Source organism: Nothobranchius furzeri, chromosome 7 (assembly GCF_043380555.1).
Source record: "Nothobranchius furzeri strain GRZ-AD chromosome 7, NfurGRZ-RIMD1, whole genome shotgun sequence".
Classification (NCBI taxonomy): Eukaryota; Metazoa; Chordata; class Actinopteri; order Cyprinodontiformes; family Nothobranchiidae; genus Nothobranchius; species Nothobranchius furzeri.
Window position 1 is genome coordinate 49,776,675 of NC_091747.1, and position 20,931 is coordinate 49,797,605.

Sequence of the window (20,931 nt, forward strand, 5' to 3'; positions counted from 1 at the left end):
ACGGGACTTTCACTCTAAAACTGGAGTTTTAGAATTACTCGAAGTTCTTTAATTCTTTGCCCCTTTAAATTTTTGTAAGAATTTAAAACATAATGAAGAACTGGTACCCTTTGTTCATGTGTTTATTTGGATGAGAATGAATGCTTTCTTGGCTGACATTTACACAAATTTGGCAGTGTGACAACAAAGGACCACGTTCGATCTTACAGTTGAGTTTTGACGCATTTTTTTTCTGCCTGCGATAGTTCGACATCGAAGCAGCGCCATCAGAGGGGAATGGTCACAATAGTACAACTGTCTTTTAATTCACACATAAATATTAAGACATCAGTTACACAAATGGCACTCGTTTGACAGCACAACATTACAAAATCAAAAGATCCAGACATTCTTTAAATTGCACAACCAAGCAACACTGTAAACAAGTAGACTGACGTGCGTCAGTTCATTTGATAGGCGAGTCCAGGATCTCTTGATAATCCTGCCGGATTGCTCGGCTCACTCTGTACAGCTTGACTCCTGTTAGAGTGAACACGCTGACCATGATGACCAGCCCTCCGATGACGTCATACACAGACGGGATCATCCTCAGCACAATCAGCTGCAGAAACATGGAGATCACGATCTCCAGGTGCTGCACGGTGCTAACTAAGGCTGGATGGAACTTATTCAGAGCATAATACACTCCGAGGAATGCCACTGTGGAGCAGATACAGATCCCAATCAAATAGCCCCAGGTCTCCCCATCCAAAGGGATAATAGGCTCCTGCATGACAAACATGGTGGAGGCTCCCCACACCGTGCCCGTCCACCCGAAGGTAAAGAGAGCCGTCCACATGCTGACACGCTCCTTGATGGCTCTGTAGATGATCATGGAGAGGGCCGCGGTCAATCCCGCCATCACTGTCATGGTGTAGCCAAAGGCCTCCTTCCAAAACCCCAGCCTGGACTTTTCCTCATCCGCTACATTCGGCACCATGACGAGGCACAGGCCGAACACGCTTCCCACCACCGTGACCACATCCGTGTAGCTCAGCCTCTCGTCCAACAGCAGGAAGGCCAGTATGCCGCTGAAGACCGTGGTGGAGGCACGCCACATGATGGTGCCGTTGCTAGGGGGTACTATGGCAAAGGACGTGTAGGCGCAAGTGATTGAGATTACGTTGCAGACACCGTAGAAGAAGAGACGAAGTCGGTAGCCTCTGGGCCCAAAGGGGGCCTCGTGGTAGTAGAGGACCACCAGGATGGACAACACTTGGATCACGGAGCGGATGAAAAGTAGCTCAAGAGAGGGGACTTTAGAGCGGTCCGCTGCTAGACGAGTAATCAGCGAAACACAGCCATGAGCCACAGCTGCCCCAAACAAGGCCATCCAGGTCACCCTAGAGGCCAAGACATTAGCCTCACCAAAGCTAGCCAGCTGGCCCTCAACCCCCTTGTCTCTTTGCACACTTGGCTGCTTAGGCTGAGTCTCCATGGTACCAAAGAAAGTCCTTCCTCCTTTAGCGTCTGACACCAGTCTCTTTCCAGCATTAGCTTCTGCAAAGGAACCAAAGTCCTCAAAGGATGGTGCATCATCGTACCCTTCGTCACCAGGCTGGGGGAAGTGAGTGGCGTATTTCACCGTCACCGTGTTTGGGTGGATCTTGACCTGCTTCTTTGATCCATACTGAAGTGAAGATGAAGCTCTGTCCATGATTTCAGAGTGTCAAACAGGCTAGTCTGGAAACACAGATTGCATAAAAACAGAATGGAGATTTTAGTTAAGTCTAGATATGTGGGCCACATCCTGCGTGAGCTCAGTTGAACAGCAAATACTCTGACGGGAATGCAGTGTGATGGGAATGAGATTACATAACAGGATTCCACGGAGAGGACCGATGTGGGCCACTTAGGAGATGAATGGAGCGATACGGGAGCTACTCCTGAATAAATTACTCAGTGACACTCAAGAATTTTTGAATACCTGTCAATTCTTCAAATAAATTAATTTTCTCAGCCTGTCATACCTAAAAATGCAAATGAACAACATTTTCAAAATAAAAGCCTGAAGCAAATGACTATATTTCTACTTTTCTTCTCATTTTTTAGCTGTCCATTCAAACACAGCAGGAATCTAAACCACCAGGGGGCAGATAGACACTCCTTTCTGGCTTCTCTGTCGCCCCCCCTCCCCCCCCCCCTTTTTTTCTATTAAAGATTAATTTTAGAATAACTATGCTGCAATAAATAAATGAGATAATTCTGACAGTTTGCTTTTGTAAAATGCATTTTAGTTTTTAGCAGGAAGTGAAGCTTATATGTTCTTAAAGATTTGTCTTTAGCTGCAGAAAATAATCAAAACGGAAATAATAATAGTTTCAGTTTATAACAAAGATTTAGCGACACAAATATGATATTTTAAACATTGAAATCGTTCATCTGGTTCTATTTTGTGAAATTTCCTACAAAATGTTGTAATAAAACGTTAATTGAGAGAGAAAATGATTGTTAACACCTTACCTTGTGTTCTTTAATTAGTTCCTGTGATGCATCTAGAAGAGATGTGTGTCATAAATGCGGATTTTGCCAGATTTGATTGCATTTGCCCGACTGCAACTCCCATTTCTCCATCTTCCTCCTCGAAGTGGAGATGGATCCAGTTTATTTGCCTTCCACGTCGTCGACGGGCTCTGCCTCTGCTCCCGCTGCCGATGAAGCTGCTGCTGAGGCGGGTGATGAGGATGAGGATGAGGAGGATGAAGAAGAAGCTGAAGAGGGGGGTGGGGGCTGAGGAGGGAAGCAACTGTCACTGTCGCAGCCAGCGGTTTCCTCTCGGGTCCTGCTCCCTCCTCTTCCTCAGTGGGAAAAAAGGGGAGAATCCTCTGCATGGGTCAGGCATCATCATACTAATGGGATTACATACAACTAATTATGCAAAGATTATTAATTTTAGTAATTCATTGGACTTCAAATATCATGCATTTTTGCATATTTTTAGCAGAAAAATCGGTTTGGCCTACATGTGACAAGTTTCATTCATTTTGCAGTCATTCTCATTTTCATAATCCTCCAGAGGCGATGCTGTCATTTGCTTCAACATGGCTCTCGTGAGACCAGCTGTGCACCGCTCATTTATTTCCCCACTTGCTCCCATCGGAATAATACAGCTGCTTTGATGCATGTTTATTAGATTTTTGCAAAAGAAAATAGCAAAACGAATTGATAAAACCAACTTCACATTTGTCCACCTTTCATTCTGTTGTATCAAGATCCTTTTATGTAGAGAAACTGTGTATTTAGTCTTTGCAATAATCCTTTTGCACTGTTTGTTGTTAATGACCCTCAGCTGCAACATTGAATTTTAGCCCAATATCTTAAAAACGGACTGAACTGAAGTCCTTTTTTTTGCATTTGTTAAAAGGTTAATTACCTATGATGGTCCTTCAGAACCAATGGGATGCTAACAGCTGATGTCAAAGTTTTAGCTATTTTGACACCAAATTCTAACTCAAAATGTAAAATATTTACAGAGTTCACCCCCTTATGGCTGATGTCGGCGCCAGCAAAAAATGGCTTCCTTACTTCCATTACCGTAACTCTTTGTGTTTTGACTGTTTGTGCAATCATACGTCACTCTAACCTGTTCCTAAAGCTGAGACTCTGCCCTCGCCTGGGATGTGTTACTTTGTGTTTTAAATTTGCATATGCCATAGTTACGTTAGTTTAGATTTAGACATATTTTAAAAAAACATGTTTTTGCTGCATTTGTTAACATAGATGTTTTCCACTGTAGTTCATATTTTTCTAAGTTTTATTCGATTTGTGTTAGATTTTGTAAATAAATGGAAGGAATACCACTCGGAAAATCTTCCAGAAAGAGACGACACCCCTCTAGATGTGTTGAGGAGGTTCCAGATAAGGACAAAATAATTTTGTCATTACAGCAGCTTTTTGCTTTTTCTCTGCAGACAACATGGGAGGAAAAGGAACTCTGTGCAAAAAAAAAAAAAAAATCTGCAAGGAGTGTAACATTGGGCTCTGTCTGCAGCTGGAACGCTCTAACAGGTTTAGGGTTAGGTTAACCTATGGCTAATTGACCTGCATGGTGACAGAGCTGGTAGCACTGTTGCCTTGCAGGTTGCAGGTTCAAGTCCCGGCTGCATTCTCCTCCCAATAACCAAAAACCTGCATGTGAGGTAAACTGAAGACTGTCAATCAGGGTTCTTAACCATGGTTGTCGTGAGCCTCAAAGATGTTTTAGGTGTTTCACTGCCTCAACACACCAGATTTTAATCAACGGGTGATCGAAACGTTTCTGCAAAGATTGATGACCTGCATAACAAGTAATTCAACCATTGAATGTGATGTGTTGGAGCAGGGAAACAACTAAAAGGTGCAGGACAGGGTTGCACACCCATGCTGTAATCCTGCTGCTTTACAGGACTCTTAAAATTAGATCAAACAAATAATGTCTTTAAAATACATCACAGTGGTTCATGTGAACCAAACGCAGATCCAGGCAAAAACATTCCCACCCACCTTTTTGCAGAAGGCGATGAAGTTAACTCGTTTGTGACGAAACCTAGAAAGTAATTCACATTCTCTTTTGGAGAACGTTGAGGACTCAAATGAGGTTTTGGAGTTTAGCCCCCAGGCGATGCAACACAAAGCCGAGCTGGTAATGGGGGGTGAAACTGCCACAGCATCTGCAGTGGGACTGTGACTTTAATTAACACGGAGCAACACAGAAGGTGAACTGGAACGCCGTGGCGATTAACTCTTATACTCCAATATTTGCACGGAGCTGCTTCCAGTTGCAATAAACCCAACAGCAATTGCTGTTTTAGGGTTGGTAAACGTAATTAGCTATGGGAAAGTAAAATTTGGGTTGAAATTTAATTTTGTTTTATATAGAATTTCTTAAGCTAAAAGGACCAAAATGACTCGGATCAGAATTTTATTTTTTTGTGGAACTTTTGTTTAATCAGTACATTTGCAGGAGTCTCTAGCAAGAACATACTCTGGGGAAGAAAACACAGCTGCATCATTTCCAGGAACTAGACGTGAGCCACATCATAGCTGAGCTTCAGACGACAGGTTTTGGGGTCTGGACTGGATAACAGCAACGCGACTATCACTGACTTGCAACGTGGATGTTTTATCTCCACAAATGACTCAAGCCTGGAGGAGCTTCTGCAGTGTGGTGGAGTTGCTAATGCTAACAATTAGCTTCTACTAGCCGAGACGTTCTTTGCTGATTCCTGGATGCTAAACCAACAATAGCCTTCCCCGTCGCCAGTCAAGATGGGTGAGTCCATAATTGCTAGGTGACAGTGTGATGTAGATCTGTCAGGCTTTTCTGAACCAGGCATTTTTTTGTTAATTTTCCATCAAAAGCTAATGCAGGAAATAGGGGTAGAAAACCATTTTCATGGTAAACTTAGGGTGACTGATCATTCATGGTAAATCTGCTTTTTAAAGCCATACTTCGCAACTTGTTCATATTTTTAAATCCTTTCTTGAGCCACTATGTGCTAAAATGATCCTCAGACTTTTTAAATCCTAGAGTTTCATCATCTATTTTCTATTAGACGCTAATGCAGCAGATAGGTGTAGATCACAGATTTTAATCTGCAATATTCTGTGAACCAGACCTTTAATAAAACAACCTACATGAAACTTTTCGAAGGAGATTTTTGTTTATCAATGCAACAGAATACATTTTATCTACAGGAGTCAAATGGAAAGTAAGTACCAAAGTCATACTCGTCTCAAGTTGAATCAAAATGAACTACTGGGGAAAGAGAAGATGAAAGAACTCCGATAGATGAACACCGTTACATGAAGAGATATTCCCTCATTTAAGGTTTTGATTAACGTGCCGAAGGGTGATGCCGTGGGTCCAAATTCTTCCATTTGTGGTAAATTGGTTCTAAACGTGGGTATCAAGGTCAAAGCATTGACTTTCATCATGCAGTGACCCCTTGCGCCCCGACAATAACGGCTCTCATGAGCAATGAGGAAAAAATATGAAGGAAAAACCAAATTAGATTTAGATATATTACCTGAGTTTTTAATATTATTAAATGACATCTATGCAATCTGGAACGAGCTGCATTTTCCTGCTCTCTGAAAGATGCACGATTTTCTTGAATATCGGTCATCCATCTGGATTTTGATGCTATCCCAGCGACCGTGGCAGTTTTGGTATCCAGGGATTGTGCCAGTATAATACATTAAGGCAGGATAAAAATCACAGTTGCTGTGTTGCTTCACAGCTCATTGAACTCCAAAGAAAGCAGGGAGGCAAAGGAGCCACGTCTTCTCATTTCACCATCCACGGTTTGAAGTGAGCTTTGATGATTCTGACTGCGGAGGTGTTAGAAGAATCATTCTGATCTAATAAACATCAGCAGTCTTCTTTGCAACAGTAATCCCAATTCTTTAGGTATAATAAACAGGAAAATCTATTTAAAAGCTGCATAAAACACTCCTCATTCTCCATTTTCTGGGGTCCTGGAATTCTTCTTGAAAATGTATCTTACATAGATGAGCCAAAGTACGGCTGAAACTTAAAAAAAATTAGAATAAGGTGCAAAAGTCCATTTATTTCAGTAATTCAGCTTAGACTGAGAGACCATCTAAAGGCTCGAGAACCCTTTGCAGGTATTTTGGATTCATTAGCTGATTAGAATGCGACACATCAAGCCTGGAATAATGAACCTTTTCTCAATATTCTAATTGTCTAATTTTGATTTTGGGGTTTTCATAATCTATAAACCATAATCTCATGGATTAGTTTGACCTTTTAAATTGGATTACTGTAATACATTATGTCTGTAATAATGAGAGCATCACTCTAGTCTGGTTTCAAATCTAAACATTCCAAAGTTGACGCCAAAGTTGTTTAAAACAAGTCGTCTCCATCTTTGCTTTTCTGCTCAGTCGCAGTAACCTCCACCCACCAAACCAATAGAGCGCTGTGATTGGCGAGACACAAGACCGATCAGCCCTGCTGATGCTCTGATGGAGCGTGGCTAGACAGACCGTAGCAGAAGCAAAACTATTTTGCCTTTTTCTGTCTAGATTTCTAGGCTCGTATGAAATGGCTGAGCTCAGGCTTTGAGCAGATTTGCCATCCACAGAGTCACTGCTCCTCTTCATCAGAAGGGTGAAGTGGTTCATGGCGATTAGACTTGTCATCACTGAATCGTCCAGGTCATTTTATTGAACATCACGGCGTGTGCAGGTCTCTATTTCAGCAGGCGGTCCGAAAGGATCACCTTCTGGTTCATTTGAGGGACCGACCGAGTACCTGAACTAGGTTGGTACTCAGAAGGGCCCCGTAGAGTCGCTGGGCAGGGCTTGTGGTTAACCTGTGCTGACTGGTAGGAAATCCAGCAGATGTTACAAAAGAACAAGCTTTTGTAAAACTGGACAGGTGGATCTCCTACAGAGCACCAAAAAAAAAAAAAAAAAACAACAAGGCTTTTTCTGGTCATTGAATGCAACATTTTAGAATAGAATAGAATACAATAGAATAGAATAGAGCTTTATTACATACACTCATGTGACACTATGTACAATGGTTGGATCTTGTTGTTTACATTGGTTAAGGATCATTGCAGCAACAAAAGACTTCTCATAGGGCACCCTGTAACTCCTCCCAGAGCTCAAGGGTTCAAACTGACAGGAGAGTGGATGACTTCTCTCAGTTCCTTTGTGTCCCTCGTCCTTTCAGCAGTTCATAAGGAGAAAGCTTTATGTGGTCTGCCAAGTATTTTGTCTTCCCATGAGAAAATTCATAAAAGTTTGGCCTTAGATCTGCAGTTCACATGACCAAACCAGGCCAGGAGATGCCGAGTGAAAATGCTCTGTATGTCACACAGCTGCTCTCCACGTCAGCTGATTAGAATAAATTACGGAAGTCATTTACGACATAAGATGAAGCTCTTTTAATGTTCTTGGATGCCTTTTGGCACTGATCTGAGATGTCGCTCACGGCCATAACAGCTGCGTTATGCCGATGTCTCAATAAAGTCCTGAAAGCACCAATTTTGTATGAAGACAACAGAGAATCGTTTTGTCCCTGTCCTCGTCCTTCCTCTGCTATAAGATATCTACTGGTCACCCTTTCATCGAGTTCTCCAAGCACACACCACGGATGTTCTGGAGGGATCACATATCCTCTCTGACGTGGGAATGCCTTGGGATGAAGAAAGTCTGGGCTTCTCGCTTGGATCTGTTCCATCCACATCCTGATTTTAGACTGCTGGATGGACAAAATCTTGTGCTTCTTCATGATAAAACCTCCCATTTTTTGCAGATATGACTCATAAAATATGAACTCAGATACTTTGCATTAAACCACTATTGTGAACCTGTTCTAGGCTGGCATTTAACATCCACCAGCACATGTTTCCCAAAGCTATTTTCTTGCTTTCAAATCTTTCAGTGAGGACTAAATTGCTTGCTGATATGGCTGTAACACCCTGCCTGCCGCCACAGCCAAATTATCCCTAAATGTGATATTTTCCACCTGAAAAGGATTTGTGTTTTTCCCTCTGCAGGCTGGTGGACAACAATAGGTTCATTTTGTATCGATCCCATGCAGGTCTCTTTTTCCTCGCTTGAACGTTTCCTCTTAGAAACGACAGAAATGGTGCTCATTTATCACCAATCTGCTTCTGCCATCTGCCATTAATTAGACACTATTTCTGTTTCATAGCAGAGGACAGAAAACCTTTTCCCAACGCACTGACATGAGCTTAGCTGAGCTTCAGCTGGTTTATCTGCTGGCACATCCCTCACGTTGACCTTTTATAGCATTCTTGAGTTTTCCGTGTTTTTACTGAAGCCAGAATCCAACAGGGCCTCGGTCAGGCTTCCACAGATCCTAAATAGGCCATAGCAACGCGTTGCTCTAAATGCAGCTGTTGTACATTATGAATGAGTGAAAGAGGTTTCCTCTGTGGCTGACCGAAAAATGACACTAGACCAGGGCTAAAAGTGAGTGATGCTATTGGTGCCTGTAGGAGTTTGTTGTGCTTTAGCTTCAATAGCAATGTTAGAATCAGTCTCGGATGTTATTTGTTAGCTATGATGAAAATACTTCGAGGATTCAATTGAGGTTCCAATGACACTCTCAAACATAATGTTGGTTTTTGTTCTAACATTAAATAAAAATTGTTTTGGGTTTTACTCCAAATAAAAATGGCACTGAATATTGGTTTTGTGAGGATGAAACCAGCGTTAATCCACTAGTTTCACTCTTTTGGATTCTATTTTTCTCCTAAAAATTTAGATTTTAATTTTTTTTTTAATTTATCTTGAATAATAAAATGTTTTGATTGTTGTACTGTATTCCAGCTTGATTAAAGACCAAGTTCACTGAGAGCTTGTTATTTTTAAATATAATTGGTCACTCTGAGTTTCACATGCAGGCTAAACGTAAAAATAGTCTACCCCTATTTCCTTCATTAGCTGCCCATAGAAAAAACTGAACTGCTGATTTAGTGTCCAGGAGACAGCATTGCACGTCTCAGCTAGTAGAAGCTAACTGTTTGCATTAGCAACTCCACAACACAGCAGAACTCCCCCAGGCTTGTGTTAGTTGTGGAGATAAATCATCAAAGTTGCGGAGCAAAGCGAGTCAGTGGCAGAGCCAAGTTGCTGTTAGCCAATCCGATGCAAGGTGTCTGAATATCAGGAACAAAGACTTCAAATCCTGCCATCTTCTACTCCCCTCTCCTCTGGCTAACTTCTACTTCTTAAAAAGGAGTACTGGAGCTTTTTTGCTACTTTAAAAACATTAATTTATACTAGGGACCACTGCAAATATATTGAAACAAAAACAATGAACTTGGTCTTTAAAAACTTTTAACAGTCAATGTTTATTAGTGCTAAGAATAAAATATTTGACTTGCTGCAAGTTGACTCATTGTATCCTCAAATTGATACAAGACACAGAATAACTTTTCAAATGATTATTTTATTGTTAGTATTTTCTGTGATGATTGGCAGAGAGATCTGCTGAACCTATCCCTGAAAGGCCACATTCCACTAATTCACCAGTTTTTGTTTTTATTAAAACCTATGCAGAGGTGAGGTCTTGGAACGTTAATGGACTAAAGAACAATTTTTAAAATAACAGAAGAACTTGTGGGAATGAAATATTATTTATTGCTTATAAAGGAGCATGAATGGAGTACCACAGGGAACTGTACTTGCACTGTTTCTTTTTTACCCATCACATTTATTCAGTACAGCTTTGAGTCCTGTCTAAAGTAGAGGTGTGTGTCTGTGGTGGTCCACAGACTGGATGGTTGAACAGTTTGTGGCTTTGTGTGGAAACAATCACTTGAACAGAACATTATTCAATCAATTATCGTTGTTGTACTTGTAGCCCAATTATGTTGAAGTGTCCTCTGCTTAGTGCTGTAAGAAAAACTAAATAACACACAAGCAACAAAAAAGGAAGTAAGAAGAAGAAGTTTTGTTGTTGTTCGATCTCCTCTTCTTTAGATTAATCCTGCAATATTTGCAGTAAATTGTTGCAAAACTTTAACAAGTTTGTAATTAAAACTGTACTTTTCTGTTGGGGCTTAACACTCTGCAGGCAGGCGTTGCAGATTTGCAACGTTAAAACTTACCTACCTGGTTTCTCCACATGCGTATTTCATGAGCATTTTTAAGGGTTAAAGCCAGCCTCAAAGAAACTAAACATTTTTTAACATAGTCTAAAGATGAAGGATGGCTTGCAGACCCATCTCTGATGTGATTCAGTTTGGTCTGTGAGCGTCGGAGGATTTTTCATTTATTTCATCTGTTAAAAATCACATGATGGTGTACTTTTACAATTCAGACAGACTTCTCCCACCTACTCCTCTCACTGACATGGTGTTTCTCACTCAGTGCAATTATCAGCTCATCAGAGCCACTGAGGCCAGGAATAATTGGATTCAGGAGCTCCAGCAGCTGCTAATTTTATTCATGCCGCTTTTCGCCGAGACTTCATTTGCCTGGGAGAACTATTTAAAATCCAATAACACAAAATTTGACTCATTGTAGATTTGAGTTCTGAGTTAACGTTCTGTTTAAAGTATAAAACAGTGTTCTGTAAGAAGGCGTGTGTATCTTTTTTCCATCAGCTGCTGACATTTCAGCTCGCTGTCTGTAATGCTGCTCCACGTTAAACGACAGCTGATGTTCTGCGTGGGCTCCACAAATCTAATTCTGCTGCCCTAAAAACATCCAAGTGGATGAGACATTTTCAATTTTGCATCGTGGATGGACGGAGTAATGTCCAGCCGAGCAGACGAGTGAGTGGCCGTGGGCGTTTAGCCTTAGTGCTCGGTAGAATGAGCGTTTGCTTCGTTCCATTGAGGCAGTCGTTTCTGGTTGTATGGAAAAAGTGGTTTCATAAATAGATGACATTTAGAATTAAGATGGAGCTGCACTTAATGAAAGAATGAGTTTTAATGGATGATTCAGTTTATTTACAGGAAATTGCAGCTAGTTTGAGGAGCTGTAAAAAAGAAATAAATCAGTTTTATTCAAATTCAGTTCAACTATTTAAAACCTCTTTTCATCAAATTTAATTCACATTTTAATTAAGTTTTTCAACTGTGGCCATTTCTAAAAAGGTTTCCTTGCAGGCAACGTGCGATCTATGCTGTCGTTCTGGAAATTATATTGTGACATTTTGACTTTAATCTGTCGGGATTTTCTAATCCCAGAGTTTCACCGTCTATTTTCTATCAGAAGCTAATGCGGGAGATAGGTGTAGGAGACTATTTTCATGTTCAGCCTGCATGAAAATCTCAGAGTGATTATAATCAGAAAGAATAAAAAAAAGTTTTTTCAGTGTTCCACACCTTAAAAAAATCAAAAATATTATTTTTATACTTTTTTCTCCATCCATCCATCCATCCATCCATCCATTTTCATCCACTTATCCGGGGTCGGGATCGTGGGGGCAGCAGCCTAAGCTGAGAGACTTCCCTCTCCCCAGCCACTTGGGCCAGCTTCTCCGGGGGAATCCCAAGGCATTCCCTGGCCAGATTAGAGACATACTCCCTCCAGCATGTCCTGGGTCTTCCTTTAGGTCTCCTCACAGTTGGACGTGCCCAGAAAACCTCACCAGGAGGTATCCTGACAAGATGCCCGAGCCACCTCAACTGGCTCCTCTTGAAGTGGAGGAGCAGCGGGTCTACTCCGAGCCCCTCCCTCATGACCGAGCTTCTCACCTATCTTTAAGGGAGAGCCTCACACAACCTGTGGATAAAACTAATTTTAAAGTGAAGAAATCTTAAGTATTGAAGCATTGGTTGTTGTTCCTGGAGGTCACCCTCACTTCACTGAGTCTGGCAAGAAAGCTTCTTCAGTTTTCTTGCTTGTTTTTATCGGTTTATCCCACCCCACATGCTGCTTGTGAAAGCCTTTGCCTTAGTTAAACCGAGCTACACAGAGCAGATCAGCACAGGAAGGGGCTGTCTTGTGTTGTGTAGCTGCCATCGCTCTGCATGCAGCAGCTTTTGAAATCTACAAGAAATGAGTCCACCGCTACACAAACAATGCTTCGGGACAATTAGTTGGTGCAAAACGGACCATTTTTCGAGAGCATAAATCACCTTGAGCATGAAAAAAGTACCACAGGCTCGGACTGTAGCTGATGGAGAAGCACCAAACAACAACACCGATCACCTGGAGTAGTGGCAGAGGCTGCAGGTTCTGCAGTGAAAAGATGTGTCTACTTTAGTAGTGAGACTGGATAGATGACTCAGCAGCTGGATCAGAGATGTTTACCCATCCATAAAATAAATCTGATGCCAAGAACATGTAATCAGGCTTTTTATAGACTAGATAATTAATCCATCATTTCAGCCTGACTTGCAAATGCATGTTAGCTCTCTGAACCGGATAAAAACGTAGTCAGTGTTGCTCACTTTGCAACTGATTCGGCTTTTGTTCTTGTAAAATTAAAATGTGAATAATATGCAAAAACATTTAACAAGAACACTTCACACACCAGTCTGTACTGTTCTCTTAACACTCTCTCAAATCTTTGAGGGCCAAGTCCAAATCAAGTCTCATGTTTGAAAGATGCAAGTCCAGGTCAGTCCAAAGGGTTTGAATGTTGTTGCTTAACGATGCTGAAACTACCGATGTTTCACCTTTTAGCACCTACGATGCAGCTCGGTCACACCCACCTGTATCTAATCAAAGCCACCATTCTAACACAATAGGACCTAACAACATCAATGAGTCGTCTGGGGGTATGGAGGAGGGGTATTCATAGGTAGTTTTAGCTTGTTGAGCAACAACAGACACTTCATAAGCTCGACTCTCCCTTTTTCCAGTCAGAAGTGACGAAGCTCCCCAGCGACGAGAAGAGAAACGTCTTCAAGAAGCCAAAGAATTCCAGTTGCCTTCATTTGAACCATTTGCATTACCACGACCTGGATGACTGAGAACCTTCACCAGCACAAATCCAAGTCAGGCCTCAATTTTTTGAGGGACAAATCCAATTCAAGTCTCAAGTCCAATTTTTTGTTATTCTTTGAGTTGAAAATTCAAAACAAGTCAGAGGTGTGAGTCCTAGACAGGTTTCAAATCTATACAAGACAAGTTAAATTCAGGTCACACGTCTTTGAGGTGCTATGTGTGTTCAAGTCAAGTATCAGCTTTTTAAGGGACATGTCCAAGTCAAGTCTCAAGTCTTTGAAGGATAAGTTCAAGTCAAGTGTCAAGTCTTTGAATTGCAAGTCCAAGTGAAGTTTCAAGTCTTTGAAAGGAAAATCCAAGTCAAAGCACAGGTCTTCAAGTTGCAAATCCAAAACAAGTCTGAGTTGTGAGTCTTATTCAGGTCTCAAGTCTCTGAGGACCAAGTTCAAATCAAGTCTTTAGTCTTTAGGGGCCAAGTTTATGTCATGTCTCAAATAGTTTAAATGAAAGTCTAAATCAAGACTCAAGTCTCTGAGGTGGAAGACCATATCAAGTCTACAATCTTTTATGGTCAAGTCGAGTCTTGAGTGTCTACAGTTGTTTATTTAAAACACGAGTTTCATGAGGACACTTCAAGTCTTTAGAAGTAGAGTCCTCATCAAATCAACCGTCTTTGTTTTTGCGACTGAGATGCAACTGGAGCCCAAGCAATAAGAGCTTGGCTTGATACTGACAATGAAGCAACACTGCCATGGTCCACGAAGGGAAATGAGTCAATAGAAATGTTTCTTTTACACATCAGCTGTATCAATGGAAAACCCACTCTGACGCACAGCGCAAAATAAAACCTCGAATGAACTCGATCTCACATGGAAATCAGATTGACTCTAGAAAATCAACAGAGTTGATGGTGTGTTCACAAAAAGATGCCCAGCCGGCCTCCATCATGTTCAGCACCTGTAAGAACGAGGGCAGAATGGACTCCTTGTGTTATGACTTGTGATGACTCCATCCTCATTCTAGCATCAGCGATGTGACACGCCACAGTAATTACAGCATCAGCTGGAGCCGGATTGTAACCTCAGCAGGGCGTATTGTTCGATAGGGAACTAATCACTATATGCAGCAGAGCAGGGTTGTCAGGAGACAGAGCAGAGGGAGTGAAGAAGGCCAGATCAGAGTGATTTATTATGGTGGCTCGTTGATTGACTGAAAACTATATTTGAAATGGTCTTCTTATAAATCCTCCCATTTATCATTCTCTGTGCTGTTTCTGCGTGGAAGGAGAAAACATGGTACTGATGCCTGCATAAGGAGGAGAGACATATGAGGCTTCGTGTCAAGGAGTGGTTTATCATGCCGGTTCTGAAAGTCAAACTTCTCATACGTGAATTATGTAACAAGTCATTGGCTCTTGTAGTAGCTACTATTGGATTACATCCCCACATTGAAAGGTGTGCTGAGATGGATAGATTAAAAGGAAGAGGGCCACATTGATTCTAAAGGGAATAAAACTGTCAACATTTGGCCTTTTATGTAAAACTAAAACAGTGTTTCTGCCTCTAATGCCTGTGTTAGATGGTTTTATTCTCTGGAGGAGATTCAATGATTTCTCCAATTGAGGCAAAGACTTGGAAAGAAGCGTTCAGCCCTTGAGGAGCTGAACCTGGCCTGCCAGACTCGTCCTCTGTTTAATTATGTTTATGTTTATTTATTTGGCAGACGCTTTTATCCAAAGCGACGTACAATTTATTTAACTTGTGGGGCATGTTGTGATCTGTGGGGGAACCCGAGTACCCGGAGGAAACCCACACATAAATGGGGAGAACACGCAACTCCACGCAGAAAGGCCGCAGCCAAGTTTCAAACCTGCAACCTTCTTGCTGCGAGGCAACAGTGCTAACAACTGCGCCACCATGCAGAGAGTTATTCTGGTTACACAGGCAGAGAGGCACATGAGGGGCGGGACTAGCCAGCTCACAAATAACCAATCAGAAAAAAGGTGGAAATGCAGACTATAGTGCTGCAGTTTTTTTTTTTTTTTAGCTGTAGTCAAAAATGGCGTCTGGCGACGGTGCAAACATCTTTCTTTAGAAGGAAGGTCTTTACAGCTTCTTCTTGCTGTGGTTTTAAAGGCATGTCCAAGTCATTTAGAACAGAGGAAAGAGCCTCGGCGAACTCCTCTTCAGACGCCGCCTTCGTTGTTTATGTGAAACTCAGCGTTGTGGTTTGTGACGTACGCTGCTCAGCACTGATTGGCTCAGCTAGAGCTCTCAAGGGGTGGGCTTATTTGAATGGAAGAGTTCCCAGACCTGGGCTGCACAGAGGAGCAGTGGTTAGCACTGCTGCCTTGCAGCAAGAGGGTCTTTCTGCATGGAGTTTGCATGTTCTCCCTCTTCATGCGTGGGGTTTCCCCAGGTACCCCGGCTTCCTCCCGCAGTCCAAAAACATGACTGTCAGATTAATTGGTCTGTCTGCGTTATCCTCGGTGTGAATGTGTGTGTGTGTGTGTGTGTGTGTGCATGGTTGTTAGTCTTTTGTGTCTCTGTTGCCCTGCGATGGACTGGCAATCTGTCCAGGGTGTACCCCGCCTGGCTACCCATTGACTGCTGGAGATAGGCACCCTGCAGGCAACCCTGCGTTGATAAGCGGGTTCAGATAATGGACGGATGGAGTTCCCAGGCTGGCCAGGCTAAGCTGAGCCTCCCTGAGCAACCTCTGCATAGAGACACAGTGGTCCCTCCACCAAGAAACCATCCTTTCCATGACTATACCTTGATAGGCTGTCTATAAGCAGCACACACAGAATCAAACACCCCAATGCTGCACAAATTCTTCACTTTCAGGTTCTAGAGGAAAAACACCATTACACATAGAGTTTTGCAACCAGATGAAGAATTCACCTCATGCTAACATTTTAATTTCCATTGTGAAGCCGAACCTTTTCATACTGGAATTTTTCAAGAGTAACTCATATCATGCAAAGCCTTGACTGATTAACTTTCTCACAAGGTTAATTGAATGTTAAAAAGAAAATGTGCAGCGACCTAAAACCCAACTAACCTCTGCACTAGTGATTTCACAGACTGTTTATCTTTCACTGTGAACAAAATAGACCCAGCTGCAACAGTCCATCACCCCTCACTTCACACATTTCCAGTTCAGCCTCTCCGATTGCACCTTCACCAGATGTTCTCTCCGTCTTTCAGTCTGGGGCCGGTTTCTTCAGATTTCAGTTGAAAGCACTGCTTTCTTTCAAGTCCTGCTTAATGCTCAGGTCAACCTCAAACATTTATCTCCGTAAACACAGTTGCCTTCACATAAAAGTCACAGCTGAGCTCATTTGCTCTAAGTGCTCAAGAGGTGAACAAAATTAGAGAATAAGAGTAAGGAAGCAGAGAAAATGAGATGTTATAGCCAGCGTTAACATCGAAAGGCAATCAGGAAGGGTTTCACCTGTTAAAGAAGCTGCGGTGCTTTATTATAACAGATTTTATTGCTGTTAAACTGCAGCAGTAGCTGTGTGCAGCCGAGCATCTTGATCAGTGAGTACTGAAGCGAGGGCATAACTGAAACAGTGGAAATGTTCGATTAAATGTGAATACTCAGTAAATTCAAAGCTTTAAAAAATGCTGCACTTCCAATTTTGCAGCAAGAAACTTTCCACATCGTGTTCTCAGGGATTTCTGCCAGGGCATTTTAATTATCCTAAAAATAAAGGTGTCTCAACAGTGGAAATAATCTTGGAAATAATTGTGAAGGTTGAGTTTTAAAGATATTGGAGTCATGCATTCCCCGCTGCTGTCCTTCCACCATTTATGACAGCACACTGTGTTTAACACTGCTCCTACGCCTCTGCAGCAGAGTCAGACAAAATTCCTCATCGACCTGTCCAACAAGCTCCTATTGACTTGCTACCCCTCTCAGAGGACCCTTTTCTTTACTGCCTTGGTACCAGATGGAGGCGGTCAACAGTGGCACACAAAAACACCCCGTACGCTCTCCCTGCGGGAACAGATGGACCAGGAGGAGTTGGACGATATCACATGGTGCAAGGATGCAGAAAGGACAGCTGAGGCTTACTGACTGAATGAAAGTGACAAAAAAAAGGACAGGCTGGACTGCGCTGCAATGAAAATAATACAATGTGTTGATCTGACAAACATACCAAAAGGCACAGTAAAGGTATGTTGTTTTATAGACTGATCACATCTTCAATGTACTAGAAAATCTTGGGTTCTGGTGAAGAACAACCTAACCAAATATGTCTTCATTTCGCCCTGATCTCAGTGGGGTCCATCTCCTGAGGACCAATCCGTGGTCCAATCATTCAGTCGGCCATCTGGTAAGCCCACAATGGTCAGCAAGGCTCATGGACGTAGTTTTGGGGGGGACATGTCCCCCCCACACACACTTTTTCCAAAATCAATTTTTGTCCCAAAAACAATATTGCGCTATATTGGATAGACACTGATTGAGCACTAGGACCAAGCAGAAGACAACTGCTTGTGTTGAAGCCTGTTTACCATTAGAACTTTCTGTAAAGACCCCCCACCCCCCCACCCTTCCCCAATCCTCATGCCGCTTGAGTCCCCCCTTCTAAAGTCAAAACTACGTCCATGGCCAAACCACATGCAGTCTAGAAGGATTTTGGGACTATGCGGAAAGTGCAATAATGAAAGGTGCTGCCGAGCAAACAACAGAGTAAGAAGATACTGAATCACCACAAGCATGTGCTGTACTCTGTCTAGTGGTTATTCTTTATTTTCATACAAGTATTCTGAGTCAAAACCCAAGAAGAATTAGCTCTTAAAGGAGAAATATTTTTCTAAGACTGCAGATACAAAATTTGACCACAGGATGTAATTCTTACATTTTGCACCTCTAACTCAGATGGTGATGTTTGTTGACCATTTAGATCTTGGGTCTTGTCCAAAAAAAGCTAAGTCCAGGTCACACGGCAGGATTTTGACATGTTGGCCGATTTTCAAAGCATGAGAGACCACACGTGTGGTGATAAAATATCACAGATAAGCCAGCTTTGGTCATACGGTGTTTGGCTTGCAGCAACTTGACAAATACTACAAAGAAACCGCTTTTATGACTTTGAAGTTAACAAACATGGTGGAGGAGAGGGCCGCATGCTTCCATCGCCTCGCTTTCTGATTAGCTACACGTCACATTCAACATGAAACAAGTGTGTTTGTCCCAGAAAATCAGAACGAGACAATCCAACATGGCTGAAAGCTCAGATTTATGACTTGGACGTCTTTCCAAGCAGACCAGAGTGCTCGTAACACACCACACATGGTAGAATTATCTGAAAAGATTATCTTTAGGGCACTTACAGTAATTGCACACAACCTCCTGGAAAAAACATTTTAAAATTATTATTTCTGATTGTAATCAGTCACCCTGAGTTAGCTCTAAGCATTAACTTCTGACAGATAATAGACGGTGAAACTCTTGGATTTGGAAAAACCTGACAGATCTACATCTCAACAGATCTAACATTCATGGATTCACCCATCTTGACTCACGACGGGGAAGGCTGTTGTTGTTTTAGCACAGGAGATGGCAGAGAATATCTCAGCTAGTAGAAGCTAACTGTTAGCATTAGCAACTCCACCACACAGCAGAACTCCTTTGGGCTTGTGTTATTTGTGGAGATAAAACATCAACGTTAAAGAATAAACAACGTTAGCGGTAGAGTCGCGTCCTGCCATGTTCAACTCAACTCTAATGTGAGTCCCTTCTAGTTCCTGAAACTTGTGCACCGGAGCTTTGTTTCCCCGGAGTGTGACTTAAAAGATGTTAACTTCCCCTAGAAATTGCTGCTAATTTGAGTAAAGCTGACCTCGGAGACTGTCAGAAGGGCTGAAGCTGGTCACAAACAGCATGATTGTCCTGCCGTATGAACCAAGCTTTAGCGACAAGCTGCGAAATCAGAAGTATCAAGCCACAGCTTCTCCTCATCGAAAGGAGTCAGTTGAGGTAGTTTGGGAATCTGATTGTCTTCTTCTGTGCTTTTTTTACTTTGTAGATTTGTTCCTTCATGCCTGCACCTAAAAATAACCTGATTAATTAGTCATTAAATAACAGTTCTGTGGTCCCATCTGTTTGAAAAGGGACTTGAGATAGAATGAAGAGATCAATAGATTTTTTACAATGAACAGAGCAGGAGAGACTGCTGCTGAAGTGTCTGCTGGATTCAGTGAAGCAGCACCTGCCATTTGTGGAATTATCTGCCACTTCATCCCAAAACACCCTCATTATGGAGGATTCTTCCCCAGCTGAGACGTTCCTTTTCGTTTTTGGATCTCGAACCACACAAAGACGAGTTTGCCCTCATTTCTGTTGCACCTCTTCTTAAACAACCCGTTAAATTGAGACAGATCCTCACCGACCTGATTCCACGCTCGTGTTTTTCCTCCATGCCGGCCTATCCTGGAGGATCCTCCCTTTTTTTTTTATTATTTGACAGGGCAGCTGTCAGCAGAGCAGCCTGCAGACTGCAGAGCATCTTGAAATGTGGAAAGCTATTTCTAGGACTTCACAGAATACACAATGAAAGCTCAGGAGGGAATAAGCCACACAGCAAACAGCAGAGTGAATGAGTAACCAGGTCAGGCTGCTTCATTGAAAACATCATCTTGATGTAGATTTTTGTACATTTTTGTCAACATAATTTGTCTTTTTTCCCCCAAAAAACAGTAGAAAACAGCACTTTTATGTTAAAGTGTTTCCAATGAGAGGATGGGGGGATTAGGAGGTGTGGTTTGAGAGAGAGAGAGAGAGAGAGAGAGAGAGAGAGAGAGAGAGAGAGAGAGAGAGAGAGAGAGAGAGAGAGAGAGAGAGAGAGAGAGAGAGAGAGAGAGAGAGAGAGAGAGAGAGAGAGAGAGAGAGAGAGAGAGAGAGAGAGAGAGAGAGAGAGAGTCAGGATGAAAAGAGGCATGAGTCATGTTCTCTGTGAAGTATGCAGACGGGTCATCAGGTAAGCAGCACCCATGTGTTGCATTCACTGACCCCGAGGCTGCAGGCAAGCAGAGGACGTGTCACCAAGGGAGAAGAAGATTGAATGTGAAAGCTCTCATTAATGAAACAAATTGCTTTCACGGACGAACCCATAGAGAAAAGAAAGGCTGCTTTTTAGCTTTATGATGCAATTTCTCCATCTTTATCGCAGCGGGTTTAGCTTTACAGCCTGCAGCTTTACTGTTTGGGTTCAGTCTCGCTGCCCTCGTCAACCTTTCCAGCAGGTTTATGAAGTGTTTTCTGACAAGGATCTCTATAAACCCCCTCCTGTGGGCAACATGTCCACCGAGACGGCAGTGGGAGACGGGTTTAACAAGTGCAGGAGCTAATAAAAACCTGCACTCAGCTAATAGTAAAGCTTATATTTGTTATTTATGGATGACAACATAACACGTGTTAAATGAAATATAAAACTAAATAATGACACGTATCAGGACATTTATTATTGGATGCTGCTTGTGAGATAAT

General features: G+C 42.2%; 1 protein-coding gene and 1 long non-coding RNA gene across 2 annotated transcripts in view; one reads left to right on the forward strand and one right to left on the reverse strand.

Annotated features, from left to right (window-relative positions):
• Positions 1–20,931, forward strand: part of LOC139070604 (uncharacterized) — a 34,752-nt gene that overhangs the window by 2,698 nt on the left and 11,123 nt on the right. The gene's annotated exons all lie outside the window — the stretch shown is intronic.
• On the reverse strand, positions 284–2,668 carry slc35g2b (solute carrier family 35 member G2b). The gene is made up of 2 exons (XM_015955121.3): positions 2,503–2,668; positions 284–1,722 (listed from the first exon to the last, which is right to left on the reverse strand). The coding sequence occupies exon 2, from the start codon at positions 1,694–1,696 to the stop codon at positions 446–448; it is 1,251 nt and encodes a 416-aa protein (XP_015810607.1). The 5' UTR covers positions 1,697–1,722; positions 2,503–2,668; the 3' UTR covers positions 284–445.

Excerpts from the sequence above, each read along its gene's own strand:
- slc35g2b (XM_015955121.3), bottom strand. The coding sequence starts at position 1,696 with ATGGACAGAGCTTCATCTTCACTTCAGTATGGATCAAAGAAGCAGGTC.